At 43.4% G+C, this 18,338-nt stretch overlaps 1 protein-coding gene across 6 annotated transcripts in view; it reads right to left on the bottom strand.

Moving 5' to 3' along the window:
* ATXN10 (ataxin 10) overlaps nt 1-18,338 on the bottom strand; it is a 152,682-nt gene that overhangs the window by 103,131 nt on the left and 31,213 nt on the right. For all 6 annotated transcript variants that reach the window (XM_088837567.1, XM_055396621.2, XM_088837568.1 and 3 more), the window contains exons 4-6: nt 9,174-9,270; nt 6,692-6,850; nt 4,072-4,152 (exon numbers count right to left, since the gene is read on the bottom strand). In XM_088837567.1, the coding sequence (XP_088693693.1) occupies nt 4,072-4,152; nt 6,692-6,850; nt 9,174-9,270 (337 nt within the window). The remainder of the gene's footprint in view (nt 1-4,071; nt 4,153-6,691; nt 6,851-9,173; nt 9,271-18,338) is intronic.

The raw sequence follows: 18,338 nt of genomic DNA, 5'->3' as shown, positions 1-18,338 counted from the left end.
AAGGTGTCCTGTCTTCTCAGTTCTCACAGGATGGCGTGGGTAAGGGGCGAAGTTAATTTCACCAGACGTCGCCACTGAGAAAACCATGTCTTTTCAGTTCTGTTGGTGTGTCAGCATGGCACTCTGAAGAATCATCCATCATTGCCCAAAACAAGTCACCAGGGAACCCAGCAGCCTCCACTTCTCCACAGACCTCTGATCGCTCTTGCAAAGGCCCCATCCCCTCCTCCTGCCACTGAGCAAAGACAAGCCACCAGGCCCAGCAGTTCCCGCAGCGAGCTTCACCCGAACTGGCCGAGCCACGCCAGGCCCCTGGCAGCAAACCATGTCCTCTTGGCATATGGGGTCATCTGTGGTCCACAGTATCGACAGAGTTGGCATCCTGAAGAGATGCTCCAGTAAGTATTTGGTATCAGTAGAGTTTCCCATTCCGGTAATGTTCCAGTACTGATTCTGGCAGGTGTTAAGAATAGAGAACTCACAAGATTCAATCTTTACCTTTGAAGAATACATATTCCAGCAGAAAAGCAAATAATCATGATACATGCACAGGTGAGGAAGCAAATAACTTTGCCCAGACAACTCAGGAGAGCCAAGGGAACACAGGCAGTATCTGCAAAGGCCCACATGGACATGGAATTTTTCAGTAAACAGGCAACAAAGCACGACACTATCTGCAGGCGGTTGAATCTGAGGATGCAGAGGACCCTCAGATGCAGAGACTGGCTGTAAGTTACACTCCAGTTTCCCACTGCGCGGCTGGTCGGCGCTGCTAAATCCTCGAGTTGTTCAAGCGTCACCCGTACTTCAGTTCAGTTCAGTTCAGTCACTCAGTCGTGTCTGACTCTCTGTGACCCCATGAATCACAGCACACCACGCCTCCCTGTCCATCACCAACTCCCAGAGTTCACTCAAACTCATGTCCACAGAGTCGGTGATGCCATCCAGCCATCTCATTCTCTGTCGTCCCCTTCTCCTCCCGCCCCCAACCTTTCCCAGCATCAGAGTCTTTTCCAGTGAGTCAACTCGTCGCATGAGGTGGCCAAAGTATTGCAGTTTCAGCTTTAGCATCAGTCCTTCCAATGAACATCCAGGACTGGTTTCCTTTAGAATGGACTGGTTAGATCTCCTTGCAGTACAAGGGACTCTCAAGAGTCTTCTCCAACACCACAGTTCAAAAGCATCAATTCTTCGGCGATCAGCTTTCTTCACAGTCCAACTCTCACATCCATACATGACCACGGGAAAAACCATAGCCTTGACTAGACGGACCTTTGTTGGCAAAGTAATGTCTCTGCTTTTTAATATACTATGAAGGTGGGTCATAACTTTCCTTCCAAGGAGTAAGCGTCTTTTAATTTCATGGCTGCAATCAGCATCTGCAGTGATTTTGGAGCCCCCCAAAATAAAATCTGACACTGTTTCCACTGTTTTTCCATCTATTTCCCATGAAGTGATGGGACCAGATGCCATGATCTTTGTTTTCTGAATGTTGAGCTTGAAGCCAACCTTTTCACTCTCCTCTTTCACTTTCATCAAGAGGCTTTTGAGTTCCTCTTCACTTTCTGCCATAAGGGTAGTGTCATCTGCATATCTGAGGTTATTGATATTTCTCCCGGCAATCTTGATTCCAGCTTGTGATTCTTCCAGCTCAGCGTTCCTCATGATGTACTCTGCATATAAATTAAATAAACAAGGTGACAATACACAGCCTTGACGTACTTCTTTTCCTATTTGGAACCAGTCTGTTGTTCCATGTACAGTTCTGACTGTTGCTTCCTGACTTGCATACAGGTTTCTCAACAGGCAGGTCAGGTGGTCTGGGATTCCCATCTCTTTCAGAATGTTCCACAGTTTACTGTGATCCACACAGTCAAAGGCTTTGGCATAGTCAATGAAGCAGAAATAGATGTTTTTCTGGAACTCTCTTGCTTTCTCCATGATCCAGCGGATGTTGGCAATTTGATCTCTGGTGCCTCTGCCTTTTCTAAAACCAGCTTGAACATCTGGGAGTTCACCCGTACTTAGAGGAGTCCAATTCACAGCAACAGAGAGCAGCACGGCGGCCCCCAGGGACTTGGGGGGGAAGTGGGCAGCTGTTTCATGGGGAGGCTTTCCTTTCTTTAATTTTTGGCTGCATCAGGCCTTAGCTGTATTCGGGTTCTTCCTTGCAGCGTGCAGGCTCTCAGGTTGCCCTGCAGCACAAGAGATCTTAGTTCCCCAACCAGCGATCGAACCTGTGTCCCCAGCATTGCAAGGCTGATTCTGAACACCAGGCCCCCAAGGAAGTTCCCAATGGGTACAGTTTCAATGGTACACAAGGAAACAGTTCTGGAGACTGGCTGCACAACAACATGACTACACTTAAAACTACTGAACTGCACATTTTTAAAAGGTTACAATGGTAACATCTGTATTAAGTGTATTTTATCACAGCTTTTAAATACACTAAAGCCCACGTCTAGTCAAAGGTGGTTTGTAAACCAGAGATGTGACAGGAGTGAATTCGCCACATACTGAGAAGGTCTAGGTGGTAAGGCTTACTGACTAAGGGGAACTGAGGAGTGGAGGAGGCGGCGGGGGGAAGCACTGAGGTTTCCAACCCAGTAGGTGATGTTACAGTAATAAATATACTAGTGAGAAAATCTACTCAGTCACACAAGCTTTCATTCAAAAACTTTTTTTAGTACCTATCAAGTGCCAAGCACTGGTTAGGAGACACGGACAGCACAGAATAAAAAAGACCAAATCCTGGCCCTCACACTGACAATCCAATGCTACTGACACACACTAGCCAGCAAGTGTGTGAGAAACAGAAGTATTTCTCCTTTGGAAGAAAAATAATGGGGCAGGAGAGGTGACATCTGAACAAGAAATCTGTATGACACTGCGACACAGTGGCTGCAGTTTCTATAATAAAAATGGGAAATGTTTAGTCCATCATCTTCACTGGGTTAGGAAATGGATCAGTTAACAAAAGATCATTTGATAGGAACATATGAAAAACAAGCTTGGATATTGAAATACAATAAAACTGTGTGTTCTTGTTTTGGGATGTTCCTCACTGCAAAGCAATGTACTAATTAACAGTACTGTTCTTCATATTACTTATTTTAATTCTTTTTCTGCAGGAGAAGTACGCATATGTGGTGGTGGTAGGGGTACTGGATTTTTAAATATGGCATTTAAATGAATTTTAAAAGCATGAACTTTTCCTTTTTGTTAAAGATATTAAAGAACAAAAAAACACTATTTAACAAGACTACAAAGAAGTACATAAAGATTAACTGTTGGAACCCAAATGCACTGAAAGAATTTCAAAACCACAGTAATTATAAATATTGTGACTATAATTAAAAGATTAACATTTTTTAAGGTTTTCGATCATTAGATCTGTGATTTCTGAATAAGTTTTATCTTCCTAAGGCAACATTTCCAATCAGGTTAGGAAAAACATATGCTTTGGGGATGGACAGAGTCCCAGATCATTTTACTCACTCCTCTGATTGTACAGGCCAGGAAAATGAAACCAAGGTGAAAGACCTGGCCGAGGTCACCCAGACAACAGGGCGCAGGGCCAAGGCGCCACGGCCTCTGGGCTCCAAGGGCACAGCCCCTCCCACTACACGGCAGTGAAAGCCGAGGACATGCATTGATTTTCTTTCATTCTAAAGCACACACTGGGAAACTGCAAATCTACAAAGTGGATCCCGAATCCTGATAAGAGGGATGTGAACACATAAGCACATTCCATCTATAAAGCTCGAATATGCAGATGCAGGAATTACTTTTATAAACGCGAAGGACAAGCCTAACATTTTGTTCTTAACGTTTTTCGATATGGCTTTACTGAATAATGGCGCCAACCTGGATTCTGCAACGCTCGGTAAATCGCTGCTGTTGTGGCTGAGCTGTAATGTTAACCAACCAATTTAAAACCATTACCGACACAGAAACATGTATTTAGGGATTTTGTGCCAACTAAGAAACCACACAGTTTTTCAGTCATGTGTACAGGATACTCTATATGGAATGCTAAATACTCAAAACCACACTGGTTTTTGGGGTTACCTTTCTTGATTGCTCATTTTGGCATACATGGCTTTAACCAATTCCGGGCTCTTCAGAAAATGGTCTGTAATAATCAAGAACCTAAGAGAAAAGGAGGAAAGGGTTAGGTTAATAGAAACACAGTAAAACAGACAAGGCCTTATCTACTTTATAGGCATAGTTTATACATAAAGTACTCCTGTTGAATTTTTGATTAGCTTCAATTAATCTTCAAATGTTTTAAGAGGGTCACATACTATTTTTCCATTAGCAGTGAAAAGAAAATAAAAACCCTCAAAATATCTTTCTCCAATTTTATTTCTAAAAAATTTATCACAGTGATTCAAATTTATTCAAGGAAAGGGCCTACAATAGTTTTTACTAATACCTAAGTTACGAAAGGAAAAAGTTCACTATAGTTTAAATGATAAAATGAAATTTAGCTACAAGCTTGGGTATAACAAAACACATTAAATTGTTTTAGTCAAAAGTGTAGTGTTAAGATTAACCAGGGAAGCAGATATGTCCTACTTTTCACTGAAACATATGCCGCCAACAGTCATGAATACTGGCTTGACTGTCTACTCCTTAAGCACTCTCAAGTTACCACGAAAATATCTTCACTGTCAAGCAATGCACTCATCGAAACTCAGAGATCAACTTGGGGAAGCCCTGAGGCAAAGATTATAAGCATACTTCTTCAAAGTACTACTGTGACAACTAAAAAGATTGAGTAGTACTATTAATTAACTCTGAATCATATTTACCAGAGGGTTATCTGAAGACTTAAGAACTAAGGAATATACTGCTCATAACCAAGGTTAGTACTAAGCATGACAGTAAAGCATTAACTATATTGACAAACGCAGTTTAATCACTTCTTAGTAAATAACATAATAAAAGTATACCTTTTAAGTATGATATTCAAATGAAACATATTAACTACCATTACATAGCGTCACTTCATATAAAAATAAAACCGAAACACATATCCTATTTCTCCCATAACCTTTCAAATAACTGAACAACACTGATGTAAAATATTTCTAACAATAATGAGTAATATTCAAGATTCTCAATTTTCACATCAACTTAGGTAGGTCATCTAAGTGTGACAATGGAAGTTCAGCCTATCAAGCCAGGTATACAAAATTGTGATCCTGAAGTTCATTCATAAACCACCTACTTGGAGCTCAAAACATCTTCCCTCAAGAACTTTCATTCAAAAATGCAATGTTCCAAATACTGTGTGTAAGGGGCTAGGTCCCAGCCCCAATTCCAAACTCTAACAGTGAAGAAAGACACATGCACAGATAGGAAATCAGAGAAAAATGTCTTCAGTGTAACATACAGACACACATCATGGATTACAGAAATAGCAGAGTATATCTAACGAGAGGGTAGGGGGGAGGTGGGGAGAGGGGTGATGGATGGGGCAGGGAAATCAAGGGTCGATGAATCCCTAGTTGAAGAGGGAAGGAAGAGTGTTTAAATCAGAGGCGACACAAAGGACTTGAAAAGGCAGCATGCAGGAAAGAAGAGCAGTGTGCTCTTGCTGTTGAGTTGCTCAGTCGTGTCCGACTCTGCGACCCCATGGACTGTAGCCCGCCAGGCCCCTCTGTCCATTGGATTCTCCAGGCAAGAACACTGGAGTGAGTTGCCATCTCCTCCTCCAGGGGATCTTCCAACCTAGGCATCAAACCCATGTCTCCTGAATCACAGGCAGATTATTCTACCACTGAGCCATCGGGGAAACTATTTGAAGGATAATAACTGTCACTCATAATTTATCAATGCAAATACAGGCAGAAAAGAAGTATTCTGTCTGGACACCCATACAGACAACTGGAATTCTTTGCTACATTACCTTACGGCATAACACTGACTGTCATGATCCTGACTGCAAATACTATACACACAAAGCAATGAAGCTGGAATGCCAGCGCGAGGTGGTTTTTCCTTACAACTCAAAAGTGGCCATTTAAATAGTTGTCAATGACCTGCTAAGGTTTTATTATGTTAGCTGCTGGGCCTGTTTTTCTAAATATAATATTACTCTCTGTTCTAGGGTGCTGCACAAAGTTACATGTAAATTCTCAACTTTCACTCAAATTTCATCATACTGACTTTCTTACCCAATATCTGCTCCAGGGAAGAACCAAAGATAAAGACCTTCATAACCAGAAGAGATCCAATCGTCATTTTCTAAGTGACAAAATTCAAATTTGTGATTATATTCTTTTATAGAATTACTATTTCTGTAAATGCAAAAATTTTGTGGTAATATTTTATGAGGGAGGTGGAGTCCCACTAATCTGAAACATAAAATGCCACAGAGACATTTTACAGCTTGTAAGTAATACTCCAACTTTATAGAAAAACAGAACAAATTACCTTGGGAGAGGATCAAAAATATACTCCATCCAAAGCAGAAGTCCAAGTAGAAAGGGCATCAGAGAAAGACATACTTACTTTACAAACAAAAAGGGCTAGAAATGGGATCCATTCCTAAGGCTTTTCTTGTTTTTTCAGCATATGCTAAAACTTTAACTTATTGTTCAGTTGTTGTAATTCGAGCTCTTATTCAGAACCTTTACCAGTAAAGTGACGTCTGCAGTCGCATGTCTAACAAGACACTTACGGCCATTCCGACTCAGGTTGCTTCTGGTGAGCTTCTACGACATCAATCGCAATATTGAGGTTTTCTTCCAGTTCCTTCATTCTTTCAGAATTCAGCGATGTGAACAAAATCATTGACGAATAGGCAACAATTTTTCTGTCTGGATGATTTAGGCAAGATCTTAACAAATAAAGAAATCAGGGTGTTAGCCCAATGATAAAATATGACAACTCATAAATGACAATAATTCAGCTAACAAATTCAGTATACGCTGACATTTCTAAGGATTTAACGAAGAATCACAACTTTGAAACATTATTTCTGGCAAAAATAGCAGATATAAAATTAATCACAAAACAAAGTATCCGATATGAAAGCTGCAGTTGACTCAGAAGCAAAAGCAAATAACATCTGCTTAAAGAAAAAATAACTGATTACATTTATAAAGCACTGAAACACTCATTCTTATTAGAAAGAAAAATCAAAAGGCAAAAGCATATACTTCCAAGACTATAGGCATTTCTTTAACAGTGTGAGGGACAGAATGTGCCAGGGAAAGGTGATATATGGAGAACTTGGGAGCCAAAAGCCTCAGGATAACTCCTGGTTCCTCCATTTATCAGTTGTGTGACCTTAAAAGGTCACTATATTATCAACTGTCAATTCTATTACAGTCATGCACTACGGCAGGACTTCTGTTCATTTAAACCTCATAATACTCTTCTGGAGGAGGTAGTACCCTTTTTCACAGATGAAGAATGTGTTGACTTTACTTGCCCAAGGGCACAAAGCCAATACCTGCCAAAGCTGAGTTCAAACCTGGCTGTATCTGTCTCACAAACGCAGAGAGAATGAAGTCACATAACTTCTTTCAGTGTGTTTTTTGACACAAAAATGGAATACGATAGCAAGACCTCCTTGGCTTCTGTGAGCACCAGGTGTGAAACGAATGTAAAACCACCAGGTAAAGTCCGGCTGCCCTCTTCAGGACCTCTCCTGTGTTCCTATGACATCTGGCTTCCTCTGAGTCACATCCCTTCTTACACAATGACACACCTCCAGCATGGGCTTCGGGGAGTAGTGGATATACCTAAGTTACCCTTCCTCCAATCAGCTAGTTCAGAGCTTGGCAGATATGAGGTGCTCAGACAGTTTTAAAGGAACAAATTCTCAAAAGCGAGCGGTGTTTATTTCTATAGCTTGAATTCCGCAACTCTTCCTCCCACCCTAAGCTCAATTATTACTAACCATAAAGATTTTTTGCCTTCAACTCTAGTATCGACAGGAGTCTGAGAACCAGTTACCAGCGCAGTGAGCTACAGATAACATGAGCATTTACCTCATCCTAACTCTGAACAGATGAGCCAGAAAACCTACACACTCACGGCCCAGAGTTCGGGCAGCTGGTATTTAAGCAGCGTAGGCTGGGATCCCGAGGGCAGCATCCCAAGGGCAGCACAGGGCCCCCGCTGCAGCTGCGCCATTTATCGCCGATCAGCATCAGCTGCGCCATCTGTCCAGACGGGGACAGCACCACTCGCCCTGCAGGTACGTTGCTGCTGTAGTTTAGTCACTAGGCTATGGAGGCTGCCCTCCGTCCATGGGATTCTCCAGCCAAATGGAGTGGGCTGCCATTTCCTTCTCGAGGGGATCTTCCCCACCCAGGGATCAAATCTGTGTCTCCTGCATTGCAGGCGGATTCTTTACCACTGAGCCACCAAGGAAGCAGAGGGATATTATACAGGACGGGAAATAGACAGTAAACACCAGCTCAGGGCATCTGAACACAGCTGCTCTGGTGCTTACACTGTGGCCACCACCAAAGACACCCCCTAGTTGGAGCAGACCCCGGATCAGAGGCAGGCCTCCTGCTCCTGGACAGGCCTTTCCCATGGCCATCACCCGGCCACGTTTCATCTCAAGGCTCCGTTTCGTATGCACTAACACAGCTGATCAACGCAAAGTAGTAAATCACCAGAAACAATACCATGAACCAACTGAGACAAACACTGATTTTCCAACATCTCACACTTGTCCATATCGACCAGAACGCACAGCACTGTGCTAAGTACATAGGAAACGGTCAGTCAATGAATACGTGAAAATTCATCCCCATACTTCAGTGCTTCATAATGTTTTCTTTTACATTTTTTCCTTATTAAAAAATGTCCTTAACAGTCTTTAACCAAAACTTTCATTCACATCAAGTAAAAACTGACACACAATGAAGGGCACAAATCTTAAGTGTACAGCCCAATAAATGACTAGATGAGCATACACCTATGTGGCCACCACCCAGATCAAGATACTGAACATTCAACCCAGGAGACGCCCTCATGCCTTCTCCCAGCAGTTACCGAACCCGCCACCACCCACCAAGAGCAACTACCGCCCTGAGCTCTATTACCAAGGTTAGCTCTTCCTGTTTTGGAACTTCACGTAAGTGGAGTGATATAACTACAACCTTTTCAGAAGTCAGAAAAATTCTTATCAATATACTCACAAGAAGAGCTCTGGGAATGCATGCATCCAAACAATAGACTGGGAGTCTTCATTCCGTGAGGCGATGTTGCCTAGAAACTGCAGGCCACAGCGAAATGCTGAGGGTTGACAAGAGCAAAACAGATTTGTGACGAAATGAGTCTTAACTCACTAAAATATATCCTAAAAAGAAATATTCCTCATATTACTCAACAAGAAGCTTCTGTTAGCTTCTCCCAACTATGAAAGTCTCTCACCACAGTGACACTTTGGGCATGACGTTAATATTAAAATACCTTACCAAAACAGTGCATGCTGCTGTTGTTCAGTTGCTATGTCATGCCTGACTCTTTGCGATCCCACAGACTGTAGCCCACCAGGCTCCCCTGTCCATGGGATTTCCCAGGCAAGAATACTGGAGTGGGTTGCCATTTCCTTCTCCAGGGGATCTTCCTGACCCAGGGATCAAATCCGAATCTCCTTCATTGCCAGGTGGCTTCTTTACCACTGAGCCACCAGGAAAGCCCTCACCAAAACAATATTCTTATACAAAATTAATTAACTTTTTTAAAAGACTGTAACTGTAGGCACAAATTTACCTGTAATCACATTAAATATCACTGGAATATGTGTTCCACTTGAAACAGTTATACTTAGACTGGATTTAAAACACACACGTAAAATACAAAGCTACAGAAGTACTGACGGTTAGAAAATGGTGAAAAGATACACAAGGCAAATACTAGCCTACAAAGGTAGTCATACACCACTTAAAATCAGACATCATAAATTTCACGGCAAAAAGCATTATTGGAAGGTTTCTTAAAAAGTCATTTCAGAATTAATTTATCAGAAAGGCATAATTTTAAATTGGAATCACCTAATAATATGGTCTCAAATATATATAAAAGAAAAATGGATAAAAATATAGAGCAAAGAGAAAAATTCAGCTAAATTCAGCAATAACAATATACTTTTCCCAGTAATTATAAAACAAGCAGACAAAACGATCAGCATATTTAGAAGATTTGAGTAAGATTTAATAACAACCTAGTTGACATATTTAGACTATTTCAACAAATAAACTGCAGAATTCTGGACAAAACCCAGCATGCTGTCAAGTGCAGGTGAGGACGTGGAGTGGCAGGAACTCTGGTTCACTGCGGGTGGTAATGAGGCTCACGTAGCCACTTCGTGAGACAGTCTGGTGGTTCCTTACAAACCCAAACATACTCTTAGCATACAACTCGACAATCGCACTCCGTGGTATTTACCCAAAGTAAATGAAAATTTATGCCCATACAAAACCCTGCACATGAATGTTTATAGCAACTGTACTCCTAACTGCCAACACCTGGAAGCAGCCAAGATGTCCCTTCAGTAGGCGAATGGATAAATAAACTGAGGTCCATCCAGACAATGGAGTGTTATTCAGCACTAGAAAGAAATGGGTGACCAAGCTATGAAAAGGCACATTAAACACATATTACCAAATGAGAAGCCAATCTGAAAAGGCTACACACTGCATGAGTCCAACTCTATGACATTGTGGGTGGAGAAGGCAAAACTATGGCGACAGTAAGAAGACGAGTGGTCGCCAGGGGTTATGGGACGGGAGGGGGTGTGAAAAGGTGGAGCACAGAGGGTTTTCAGGGCCGTGAAGCTTCTCTGCATGATGTTACAATGATGGACACATGTGCTACACATTTGTCCAAATCCATAGAACATATATGTGTATACATGTTACTGCTGTTCAGGCGCTAAGTTGTGTCCAACTCTTTACAACCCCATGGACTGCAGCCCGCCAGGCTCCTCTGCCCATGGGATTGCCCAGGCAAGAATATTGGAGTGGGCTGCCATTTCCTTCTCCAGGGGATCATCAAATCCACATCTCCTGCTTGGCAGGCAGATTCTTTACCGCTGAGCCACCAGGGATGTCCATGTGTCTACATACACATACGTATATAAGAAAAAGCACTCAAGCCCATGGGAAAACCACAAGATTGCACTACACACACACCAGACTGGCAAAAATTTCAGTTAGAAAATAACAAAGTGTTCATGAGAACGCAATGCCCTAGGAACTAAAGGTTCTCTGAAGTCCATTACATCAGTCAACAAGGCACATTTGAATTACTTGTGCCTGAGAACTAGCTACCAACTGCCGCCTCTTAGCTTCTCAGCCTGTTCTGCAGACATAAAGGCGGGTCCTCAGACGCCTACTCCATCAGCGGGCCCGGCCCACCCTGTGGGGAAGGGAGAGTTCCCCTCTGGTTCTGGGGTCGTCCTCTGGCCAGGCTTCTCCTGCTTCTCTGGGCTCACCTCCTGCAGGAACAGCTTCTCCAGAGACGCGCTCCCGCACAGTGGGACAACCAGCAGTGTCCAGCAGCAGGAGCTTCCTCAGGACGCTTCGAAGCCAGTTCCATGTCCTGGAAGCAACCTGTGGACGACGTCCCCCTGCACCCCAGAGGGTAGGTGTCCAGCAGGTTCCACCAACATCAGCCCTCAGCGACTTCAGCACCACCGCACCCTCCCCAAGGAGGCCTGGATCTCCGACCTCAGCAGGGAGCGGGGAGCCTCTTCCTGAGACACTCATCTCAGCCCTGGGGCCCTGGCCGCTCCTCCTATGTGCAATTCCTGTGTTCTTTGGCATTCACTTTACTTCTTAGTAGTCAATCCCCCGTTATTTCAAGCCTCTGTTATAGTTAGTAATTCTTTCTTTTAAATTTTCCCCATTCAGATTGCAGTGTGGTTTCCGTCTCCGAGTTGCACCCCAGCTGATGCAGAGATGGCGAGACGGGCCAGGGCAGCAGGGAGGAAGGGAAAGGGGAGCAAGAAAAGGTGTTGTCAGGCACACCCTTGGAAAACACACACAGCTCAACCCGCCAGAACCGTGTCATCAGATGAAGAAGCCAAACTATCCTTCAACAAAGAAAATTTAATATGTGGCCATCAGTTAAACTAAAAAGGCAAGACTGAGGTAACATGGAGGTTAAGGCTACAGGAAACCACCACTCACCACCCTTAAAACTGGAGGCCCAAGGGGAAGGGGTGAGGCTCTGAGCACCCAGGAGCCTGGGGATTCTGCAGAGGGGCCCAGACCTCCCTGAGCGCTGGGCCTCAGCAAGGGCCAGGCTGGCTGACAGGTGTCTCAGAGGGAAACCAAAAGGCTCCCAGGGGAAATGAGCTGGAAAGGTGGCGGTTCAAGGGAGACATGAGTGGGGAGCAGTCGCTCTCCTTCCTGCTGCTTCCACTCACCCACAAGAACCTCCGCTGGCTGAACCTCACAGAACATGGAGAAGACACGAGTTTGTGGACACCGCTTACCCCAGCAACACTGAACGGCACAGATGGCTAAGCAAAGCTGCATAATGACAGCCTCGGAACCAGAGCAACGCCTAACACTGGACAATTGCTAATGCAACTCGCAGCGTTCTAAGTGCTTTATTTTACACAGATTCTCATTTATTATAACTTCCACGGCAGGTAGCGTCGTCTCCATTTTACGGGTGAAGACATGGAGGCACAGTGGTCAAGCACGTGGCCCTGGTCCACACTGACTGCCGCCCCGGGCCACACACCGCGGGCAGCCAGCCAGCCACTTCCCACGGGCACCCGATCCTGGTGTGTAGTCCTGGTCACAGACACTGCGGGGACGCCTGTGCGCCCACTCCTGCGCCAGCGCCTCCTCAGCGCACACCTGAGACCGCAGGCCAGTGCCTCTCAGGCCCCAGCTCCGCCCGGCCGGCACCCACGCTGAAGGGTCAGCGCCCACACCCTCCTGTGTGCTGTTCTCAAGTGGGACCAGGGTGGCCCACACAGACAGAGTGGAGGGTCAAGACCCTGAGTGGAGATAGTGGGACATGTCTGAGGAACAGACACCAGCATGAACACAGCCTCGAGAACCTGGGCGGGAGGTCAGAGGCGACAGTGCTAACAGGCATGTGGTGTTTCCTAAGAGCAGACACCGCATTCTGTCTGCATCATCTCATCGAACCCCACAACACCCTCACAGACTTGGGGGTCACATTATCCCCCCGTGCACAGCCACCAGAGCTCGGAAGGTCGGGTCACCAGCCCGGGCCACCAAGCCTGCAAATGGCATGAGCAGGATGGGTGAAAAGAAGCTGCAGCTCTTCCCAGGGACTAGGACCAGCTCGTCAGGAAGGAGCCACAGGAGAAGCTGAGATGAAACCAAGGCCCTGCTCCCTTACAGGAAATCCCGCCAAGCAGCAACCAGGGGACGTTTTCAAGGGCAGAGGACTTGCAGGCCTCCACCCTCCTAGACCCTGCTCTGCTGGGCACGCGGGGGCTCTGTCCACAGGCTCCCGAAACCGAGGCCCCCCTCAAAGCCCGTCACTGCTGCTCCAGCACCTCAGAGGCAGAGCAGCTGTGAAAATGGAGAAGGCTGAGGCGTGTGAGCAGTCCGTGCTAGTCACTTATTCAGAGTAACGCGACAACTGGCTGCTCAAAGGAGAGTTGCGAAACTGTGGCCAAAAAGCAACACTGATAAAAAACTATGCAAACAAAATGCTGAAGCAAGACCCTCAAAACTGAATTAAGTTAACATTTAATCTAAAATAAAGCAGGATGCAAGACTGCAAGCACACGCTCGCACCCTTACACACAGACACTGCAGATGACTGCAGAACAGTGTCTAACGCAGCTGGCACAGACAACGACAGTTATTCTTCTCACTTTTCTGAGCTTTTAGAACTCACTCTGTAAGTCCGCCAAGAAGAGTGCCTGACTGACTCATGACCTGCCATGGGATGGAAAAAGGGCGCTGGCATACATTAGTTGTCAGATTTGGACAAAAAGATAAATTATTATAGAAATTAAATACGGAGAAATTACTGGACAGAGGGATGAGCTAAGGAGTAAATCCTGTTTCCCTGATTTTTTTTTTTTGCCTAATCCTCTTTGGAATCAGATGAAAAATTGTTTTGATGATAACTCCAGAGATGCATATTAAGACCTTTTTAAAAATTTATTTTTTAAAAAAATTACTCTATAATAAAATTTTATAAAATGTTCATAATAAAAAAATCTTCATTTTAATCTTGTCATAGTTTAAAATGACATTAATATTTTCTCTGAATATTTCAGAATATTAACACTGAAATCCTTGTAAAATTTTAACACACACAAGAAGGGCCAACAATATAAGTTAGTCTGAAAGCCAACAAACCCAACAACTCATCAGGCAACTAAAAATTAGCTGTCTGAATCAGAACACAATTCTGGGAAGGAAAAGGTTTAAAGACATCCTAGAAACAAGAAAAGAAAACTCAAGGCAAGTACAAATGACAGTTTACTTTTACCAAACAGCTTATCAACTGATCTTTATGTAAATATTGCAAATGTTACAAAGCCCCTCAAAAAGCCCAACATTATTTTTATAGATTAGGGAAGAACAAAGGCCAAAAACAACACCAATAACTCAATTAAAATAACTCATGCCTATGTTTACATAAAATTTGATGAGCATAAGATATTCGTCACACCACTGCAATTATTCTCTGAAAATAATACTCTAAATATTATTTTGACAACGTAATTATAGTTCTTACCTCAAGAGCGGTAACAAAACTCTGGCACCAATACTCAACTAAAAATCTATGAAGAATAAGGTTCTCACAGAAAAAGAATCAAAAGATAGTACAGGCGCTGCATTACGAGCTAGAACACTTTTTAAAAAAAGATTTGTATTAGGTTTGAACTAATGCACTATAAAATGTTTTTACGTTTCATCGTGGCACCAAAGTTTCATTCTTGAATTCCAAATAAGATTCATTAACATCACTGGCTGCCTCTTTCAAGAAGGCATGAGAAACATCACTTCCATTCTCCTCCCCGCCTCAGTAATACCCTTTCAACTCCATTAATAAACATGTCATCTACTTGAAATTGACACAACTGAACAACTAAAGGAGACCTAAATAAATGGGAGAGATGTCCCACACTCATGGACCAGAACACTCAGCATCATTAAGATGGCAATTCTCCCCAAGTGGGTCTACAGATTCAACATAACTCCTAGTATCCACAATAAATAAATAGCTCTCACTACCTGACAACGAAATTTAACAGCCCAATTAAAAATTGGGCAAAGAATTTGAATAGACAGTTCCCCAAAGATTTATAAATAACCAAAAAGCACATGAGAAGATGTTCAACACTGTTAGTCATTAGGGAAACACAAATCAAAACCACAATGAGATACCACTTCACACCCACAAGGATGACTATAATCCAAAGAAAGGAAAACAAATGTCAGCAAGGATGTGGAGAAACTGGAACCTTGTTGGTGAAAATATAAAAGCATCAGCTGCTATGGAAAAGTTTGGCAGTTTCTTAAAAATTTAAATATAAAATTGATGTATCAATTCCACTCCTAGGTATATACTCAAAAGAACTGAAAAAAACGGATACTCAGATAAATACACATACGCGCATGTTCATGGCAGCACTATTCTAAATAGCCAAAGAGTGGCCCAAGAGTCAAACCATGGAAACACTGAATGAACAGATGAACAAAAATGTGGTCTGTGCACACAACGGAGTATCACTCAGTCACAAAAATAAACGAAGCACTGACACATGCTCAATGTGGATGAACCTCAGAAAACATTATGCTAAGTGAAAAAAGCCAGACAAAAAGGTCACATAATTCTACGAGTCCATTTATATGAAAAATCCAGACTTGGCAAAACCATAGTGACAAAACACAGAATGGTGGTGGCCAGGAGTGGGAAGTGGGAAGCAGTTTCTCAGGGGGCACGGGCTTTGTCTCTGGGGTGATGAGAACGCTTCAGTCAGACAGAGGTGGTGGCTGAACAACACTGTCAATGCACTAAACGCTACCCGACTATTCACTTGAACGTGGTGAATTACATTATGTGAATGTCCTAGCAGCAAGAAATACATTAATTAACTGATACAACCCCAACTACTTAGACTGTGAACAACTCTCAAAGCATCTTACATAAAACAGGTCTATGAAGATCTACTCTCTCTGACTGGTAAATATCAATGAACAGCCAAGCCACCAACCAAACGACTAACTTATTCATCAATCACAAACTAGTTCATTAACAGTTTTGGAAACTGGCTCCTCAGATTTCTCTGTTAGATCATCTATTTGCTTCAGGGAACAGAAAACTGATCCTGAGAAGGGATGGAATCATCTTTCATCCTATATTGCAAACACCAAGTAACCGATCTTCCACAGCCACTGAGGGGCCGAGAACAGGGACGGTGATCGCGGGGGACAGAGTCAGGGGAGCAGATGGAGAATAGGAGGGCACGCCCTATTGCGCGCTGACGGACAGCGGAGCAGAGAGCAGAAAGTGCTGAGAGGAGGGGGTCCTAGCGCAGGGGAGGAGGCCGGCCCCGCACTGGCAGTCATTCAACACAGCGCTGGTGCCGCTTCCTCTGGGCGTCTGACTGAGGAATCCATCATTATGACAGAAGCCTACTCCTGCCCACCCCAGTTCCTCAGTTCTGTCAGGGACACACTACCCACCACATCGTACTTCACAGCAATAACAAAACGTAGTACATTCTGAACTCCCTGTCTGAATTACCACACCGCAGTGAGACTTCAAAAATAACTGCCTTTCCAGGCAAGGGAGAGAAATCTGTATCTTATTGCTGATCTTTAATTCTCTAATTTGAGCTCTGAGGCTTTTGTTTTATCATAAAATGGAGCTACGAAAACAATACATAACATTTTAAAACACTTTACAACCTAATCCTGCTGTTGCTGCTGCTAAGTCATTTCAGTCGTGTCCGACTGTGTGTGACCCCATAGACGGCAGCCCAATCCTACACCCTACCAAATTGAGAATACTCAAGAAATTACTGCTGTTTCAAAAAACTTAGAGCAAACACTTTGTGTGCAAATTTTTGCATGATTTAATTAGTTCAAAAAATAATTACAAGGCCTTTTCTGGTGGTCCAGGGGTTAAGGCAAGACTCCGACCTTCCAATGCAGGGGGTGCCAGTCTGATCCCTGGTCAGGGAACTAAGATCCCACATGCCATGTGGTGTGGGCCACTCCCCAAAAACTTTAAAAAACATAAATAAAATAAAAAACAAATAAGTAAATAATTACAAACAACATCCCAGAGGAAGAATTCTAAATCAAACAGAATGATGCAGGAATCTTAACAAATGCGTCTTAAATGAAAATACTAAGAAATCACAGGAGGATGAGAATTAAACCAAGCCAGGCAGCACCTCCAACAGCTCACTTAGCCTGTTTCCCGTAGGCCTCAGTTTCCAGGCCTGTGAAGGAAAACAATCAGCTCAAATTCTTTCTCTACCTTCTCACAGTAGCGTCCCACTAACACTCACAGAAGTACGCTTCACTTTATGTAAGCACAGGCATTAAGAACTCTGTATAAATTAACTTACAAATCAAATCATAATTTAAATACAGCTGGAGACTTCTCATTTAAAAGTAATGATTCATTGAATTATTACTAAAAAAGAATTTTCTTCACCTCCAATCTAGTACATTTTATAAACTGGATATTTAATACATTTGAAATATTCTTATTAAATGACAGGTTTACCAACAAGGATTTCAATTCTTTGGGTAAAGAGATCATGTTAAAACTGTTTTTTAAAATATAATGTTATGATAATGGGTGTCCAAAGGAGTCGTGTTGATGCAAGTAGCCCAAGAATCAAAAGCATCCCAAAGCCTGGAAGGGGTTCCTGTCTTCATATTAAGAAGCATGGTTTCCTCTTAATCCCACATCAGCAGCTATTAACAATCAGAGCTAACTTCCTTCTCTGTCATGCTATATATTTGACTTATTTAATATATGTAATGCAAGGTTGACCTCACTGGAACGTAAGCACCCTGAAGAGAGACATGTCTGTGTGCTATGGTCACTGATCAGATCACACCCAACACCTAGGAGAGGGCCTGACACACCACATGTGTTAGAAGACACCCCCTCTGCCAGGGCTGCCTTCACAAAGCACCACAGACTGAGGGGCTTGAACAGGAATTTGTTTTCTTCCGGTCAGAAGGCCTGGCTTCCTCTGAGTCCTCTCTCCTCGGTTTGCAGATGGCCATCTTCTGTGTTCTCACGTGCTCAGCCCCTGCACCTGTCTGTGTCTCAATCCCCCCTTCCTGGAAGGACCCGGTCTCGCCAGATTAGGGCCCACC

Source organism: Moschus berezovskii, chromosome 6, assembly GCF_049115385.1.
Source record: "Moschus berezovskii isolate FMDL1 chromosome 6, NW_MosBer_1.0, whole genome shotgun sequence".
Lineage (NCBI taxonomy): Eukaryota > Metazoa > Chordata > Mammalia > Artiodactyla > Moschidae > Moschus > Moschus berezovskii.
This window is presented reverse-complemented; position numbering and strand designations above follow the sequence as displayed.